The sequence below is a fragment of the Crocuta crocuta genome, unplaced genomic scaffold, assembly GCF_008692635.1.
Source record: "Crocuta crocuta isolate KB4526 unplaced genomic scaffold, BGI_CrCroc_1.0 scaffold1230, whole genome shotgun sequence".
Classification (NCBI taxonomy): domain Eukaryota; kingdom Metazoa; phylum Chordata; class Mammalia; order Carnivora; family Hyaenidae; genus Crocuta; species Crocuta crocuta.
In genome coordinates this window covers 258,489-264,113 of record NW_027529609.1, presented here as the reverse complement: position 1 = coordinate 264,113, position 5,625 = coordinate 258,489, and the positions used below count along the sequence as shown (strand labels likewise).

Genomic DNA, 5,625 nt, shown 5'->3' with positions numbered 1-5,625 from the left:
TGCATGTGATTCAATGTTGAAATGAGGACCAGCGAAGAGAAAACCTTGCAAAAAGGCACTGCAGGAGAGGCAAGGTAGGAATCTAGAACCTTGGACAAACCAACAAAGCCAGGGACATTTTACAAAATACATATGCCCTGTTCCATGAAGATGCCTTTTCTTAAAACGAGGCTTTTTGTATATAAGGATTTCCCAAAATAAACATGGTAATTAGCAGAATGGAAAGCTGTGTTGGGTGATCTTGAAAAAGTAACCTCTCCAGGTCTCAAATTCCTCATCACTAAAATGAAGGGGTAGGGCTCTATTGCTGAAGTTCCTTCCAGCCACTACGCTTCCCAACGTAATATATCAGGCCTACTCTTCTATTAATCTGGTTTCTAACTAACACATCCCCAAACTTCTACCCCCCACCCTTACCTAACACCAACCACTTCCCTCACCCTCCCATACCCCTGAAAACTGATCTTAATGACATTGTCTGTGGATCTGTCACCTTAACTAAGGGCAGAGAGGTGACACAGAGCAGGGACCCGTGGCAAGAAGCAGCCCCTTTGTGTTCCTGGAGGCAGCCCTCTGGCAAAGCTCCAGAGACGTGGCCTCCTTGGTCCCTGTCCACATGCGCATTTCCTGCTGCTCTCCAAAGGTATTCCAAGATGGAGTCACTGGCAGTGAGAAGGGACAGCTAAGAATACATCTGCAGCCCACCTCTCCCCCGACTGCAGCATAGTACTTTGGGCTTCTGATGCTATTCCCTTGGAGGTTATAGTCAACGATGCCTTTTAAGACGTATGCTAAGAATTGGGGAAAACAAAATGAGTTCTTTCAAAGTAGTCACCAGAAACTCAAAGCATTCAGCCCATCTACAAGAAATGCTTCTTCATTTTGCAAATGATTGGAAATCTGAAACTGGTGACACAGCCAGTGAACTTGTGCTGGAGAAAAAAATGAACACTAAGCAGATTGGTCTCAGGAAATGCAAGCGAGCTGTGTTCATGGCCACACACAGCACCTCGTGCGACTCTCCATCAAGGCCTCCGATGGTCTAACTCCCTAAGTGGGAGGAAGTTGTACAGCACACAGCTAATTTACTCTCTTAGCATCTGAAAGCAATATATTAATTATCCAAATGCATAAATTACTCCAGAGTATACGTATGAATGTATGAACCTCCGCGAGGGAACCAAAAGAATCCACTTCCAAAGCACCACTGAAATGAAGATAAACACAATCTCCTGGCACAGGGTAGCTGGGAAATTGGGAGGGAAAATTAGCTCCAGCACCCTTCCACACCCCAATATCCCTGCCTTTTCTTCTGCTTACACAGCTCCTAAAACTATTTCTTTACATGAGCCCAAGATGAGAGCTCTCTCTCTGGATGCTGCCTAGATGGTAAATATACAAAACAGCACACATGCAAATTCTCTCCAGCTTCCCACTTCTGAAATCTACATGTTACGCACTGTCTCCCAAACATACTGTGCTCTTAAATGAAAATGATCTGGAATATGGAAATGCTAAACAAAATCACGCACGTTGAAAACATTCATGTATATCCAGCTATTAACAGTTCATGTATTTGTATAAATGCAAACTATAAACTTTAGAGCACATTCTGATTAATCTGTCTTTAGAAGTACTCTCTGAGTGTGTACCAGAATAGACTGGAGTTTGTATGGTATTACTTAAGCACTATATTGCTTCAATAAAAAGTCCCTTTAAAAAACATCCCTCCCACCCCTTGTCCTTACCCTCAAAATAAGAACAAACAAAAGGGAAACATGGTTAAAAGCACTCTTGCTGATAAACTGCAGCTCTTGAATAGGCCATTTAGATGAGATACTCCACCATCTCTGCGTCAGGCTCTTGTCCCAGGATCTGAATGGGAGCTTTTCTTTCCAGAGTATTGGAGTGGAAAACAGGGCCATCTAAATGGAAACAGGGGGTTAGAAACCACTTAGGGATCAGGTAAAGACTCAGATTTCTAGAAATAGACCTCTTTCGAGCAATGAAGCAGGGGCAAAGGGAGACTTGCCAGGCACCGCCTTCCCTGGTTCACCTGAGCGTTTACAGCTACTGGGAGGAAGAACCACCTTGACACACCCCTGTTGCACCCCTGTTCCCATCCTAGTCTCCCAAGAAGTCATTTATGGACTCTACACCCATCGCTTATTATCAATCCCCTTCAGAACCTGAACAACTCTGGCCAAACGACTGGCTGTGTCTACACAGCAAGGTGCCGACAAGCAATCTGTAATAGAGGGTAGAACCTAAGTCTACCCGTTATAGAGGATCCTTACCTGTCTTATCTGGATTGCAGGTCAGACTTGGTATAGACAAACGGCGTGGTCCAGAGCCGACAGCTGGACTTGCAGAAGCCTCAGCCTGACCCAGAGCTGGAGTTGGAGCTGGAACTGGTGTAGCAGCCGCAGTCGGAGCTGGAGTTGGTGCCTGAGTCTGAGCCGGAGCAGAAGCTGTAGACGCTGTTGGAGCCGGAACCGCAGTTGGAGCCGGAGCTGGAACCGGAGCCGGAGCAGCTGGAGCAACCTGAACAGCAGCAGGAGGCGCGGCAGCGGCAGCGGTGGCGGTGGCGGTGGCAGCAGAGGCAGCGGCTGGAGCCTGAGCAGCAGCAGCTGGAGAAACAGCNGGGGAGGGTGGCAGGGGGGAGGGTGTGGAGGGCACAGACTCTGCGCGGTAGTCCCCACCCAGGAGGATACCTACAAAGGGAAGAGGGGAAGAGGTCAGAAAAGTACAGGCTCTTCAAATGCAGACACCGGGTGACCTCTTCTTCCATGTGGGAGGTTCAGGAGAAGCACAAAGGGGACGTGAGTCTCTACTTGTGCCTCCGAGGAACCCAGGAATCGGGTTCGGCAGGCACGTCCCTTCTGGTCATCAGTTCTCCATCCCAGTACAGGGTATNNNNCAGTACAGGGTATTAAAACCTTTAAGTGTCCTGCGAATCTGTTTTCATTTACTTTTCCAGTGGTGATTGATTTCCACTTCAAGTAGAAGCTTGCAGAAGGCTTCTACTAGGCTACACTTATCACCCATGTCATCCACGACCAGACAGCTAGGAAGGATTGGGGGAATGATATGTGATCTGTGGTCACGGATGAGCGCGAGGACAATTGTGTAACCTAAGGTTCTCATCAAGACCGGGGTCCCCGAAATGCCTACTCTATCCAAAGGTCGCTGCAACATCACAGGACCAAGTAAGGTATTAGAAGCAACGCAAAGACCTAAAATTAAAACACAAAGCTGGCTTTCTCAAGCTCTAAAAATGTGCCTGGTGGTATCCACAGTGTTTCTGGGGTTTTGATTAGAGGGGAAGGAATGGACAGAAATTGAATGAAAATGTACACTCAGTTCTCATCTCAGAACACTCTGGTAACAAAAACCTGCCACCCAGCTCCATTTAGCTTAATTAGAACTCTGAGTTCTTGTATTATATGGGAGGAGAGAACAGAGAGAAATCTGGAATTCTGAACTTTTGATTGATGTGATGGTCACATGGGCTTTGCACAAAGACAAAAGGTCTGGCATGGCAAAGGCCACGTCTGAGAATTTTCTAGAGAAAACTGAAGTTGTCTTCTTTCCCACCCAAACAGAACTCAGAATTCTTATCTTCTAAGGCTTTGGCTTCAACCAGTGCTCTGTCAGTGAGACATCAGAGTGTGAAGGAGCTCCTGAATAGGCAGCTAGCCTCTCAGGAGGACTGATACCCAATCCGGTGTATCTTCCACTCTAGAATCTGAACCATCACTCCTTTTCCTTGCTGAATGGGCACATATCTAAACGCATCAATTTAATCTTCTTTATCTGCTGTCATTACCTAGGCTCCCTTTCCAGCTCTTGTCATCTCGCTTCTCTTCCATGATGGGGGTGCCAGTCAGGGTGGAAGAATGTGAGAGCAGGCCTGATCCAGCATTGGAAATGGACATCAGAGACTTCGCTGGTCGCATGGATGACAGCTGCTCTGTCTTACTTGGCTCCTTCCGGGAACGCTGCTGGAGCACTTTGATCATGGCGTCCTTCTCAATAATTTGGGCATGGAGCGTCTTAATCCTAGGAGCCAAAGGCAAAGAACATATAAAAACCTCGTTGCCACCTCCATGTTATGGTCTCACTGCCTGCATGGACTTGAGTTTCCATTATCTTTTCAACTGAGGAGTTTAATCCTTTTGGCATTGAAAAGCAAGGGGAGGTGTTCTGTATTTTAAAAAATGCCTTTCTCCATACCCAAATGGATCTAGTGGAGTATCTAGGAGTTGTTGCTTAAACCTCAGGAAGCCAAAGCAAGGTCCAAGTGGGAAAAAAGGCTGTATGTAAGAGAGTAAATGGATGTCATGGGTGCTATAGTGGAGAATATGAGTCAATGGAATGATGTATTTAGTGAGAAGATGAGGACTTCTTTGATTGGGCCGCAATTTCAGTTAGTAAGTAAATGACCCTGAGTTTATAAGACATATTAGGTGCCCTACCTCCAAGTGTGAATGCATATTCTTTTACTGTGCACTCTGCTGCATCACAGGGTTGAAGTCCAATGCTAGAAAGAATACCCAAGAGTACAAATACCAACAATACAGTTCTGGCAGAGGGAAGATGGAAAGCAATTACCAAGGCCAATGGGGAAAGCAAGGTAAAGGTCATTGTATTTCAAACCCAAGTTAACAGGCTGGCAGGGGTGCAGGGGTTGGGGGAGGCTGCATTATCAGGTTTCTCAGTTGTGAATGAAGATGCCTGCCCTTCCCTACTGACCTATCTGGTCTCTATACCTTCTTCTCAGATCCACTGGGGTCCAGATTGATATTTTACCTGCCCTCCATGTCAAGGCAACGCTTGTTGGCCATTAAGATCTCTTCCTCCTCTTTCTGAATGCGAGCTTCCAGAGCCGTGTCATAGCTGGTGTTAGGAGAGTGGCTGATGACTGTTGTATCCCTAGGAAGGAAAAGGACAGTCATGATGATAAGGCAGCAAAAATCAACAAATCCTATCATCTCCCGCCCACTAAAGGTTGCTGGAAAGCAGTAAGCTATGGCCAGACTCATTAGGAATGGTTGGTTCCTGGAAGACTTACTGAAAAGAACCTCTAAGATGGGAAGGTTCAGCTTTCAGAGCTAGCTAGAAGAGGTTCTGAGCAAAAGTCAGTGATGGGATTATATGAGAGATACACGGGCTTGCCTTCAGAACTAGACAGATATCTTCCCAACGCCTCCTGGCAGAGAGTCCTTTCAAGTGTTTAGATCATGGCCAGGTTATAGGAAAATCATTATCTTTTTACTTTATATCATTATTTATATTACACATAAGATATTATAGATTTTCACTTTATTTTCATGATAGATATGAAGGGGAAAAGGCTCAACTTTGACGAAAGTCCAAGAATGTACTAAATGGCTATTGCTACAGATGTATAGCAGCAACTACACCTGAGTGCTAGGTACAAACTGTAGAGATGGCACCAGTAAAGGTCAGATCAGGCATATGAGCTGAGTGAGAAGCATGGCCTTGGAGTCAGCACCACTTAATTCCTATCTAACCTACATCAGAAACATTCTAGTGCCAAATCAAGGAGTCTCTCCCCACAGCTATGTGACTGTTCTCTTGCCAGAGTCCCAACTTCATGAG

The 5,625-nt window shown here is 45.9% G+C and overlaps 1 protein-coding gene across 1 annotated transcript in view; it reads right to left on the bottom strand.

Moving 5' to 3' along the window:
- Positions 1 to 465: 465 nt before the first annotated feature.
- Positions 466 to 5,625, bottom strand: part of AMOT (angiomotin) — a 50,711-nt gene continuing 45,551 nt past the window's right edge. Inside the window, exons 8-11 of the mRNA XM_077761940.1 lie at positions 4,813 to 4,935; positions 3,830 to 4,062; positions 2,298 to 2,714; positions 466 to 1,925 (exon numbers count right to left, since the gene is read on the bottom strand). Coding sequence (XP_077618066.1) covers positions 1,828 to 1,925; positions 2,298 to 2,714; positions 3,830 to 4,062; positions 4,813 to 4,935 — 871 coding nt within the window. The 3' untranslated portion in view covers positions 466 to 1,827. The remainder of the gene's footprint in view (positions 1,926 to 2,297; positions 2,715 to 3,829; positions 4,063 to 4,812; positions 4,936 to 5,625) is intronic.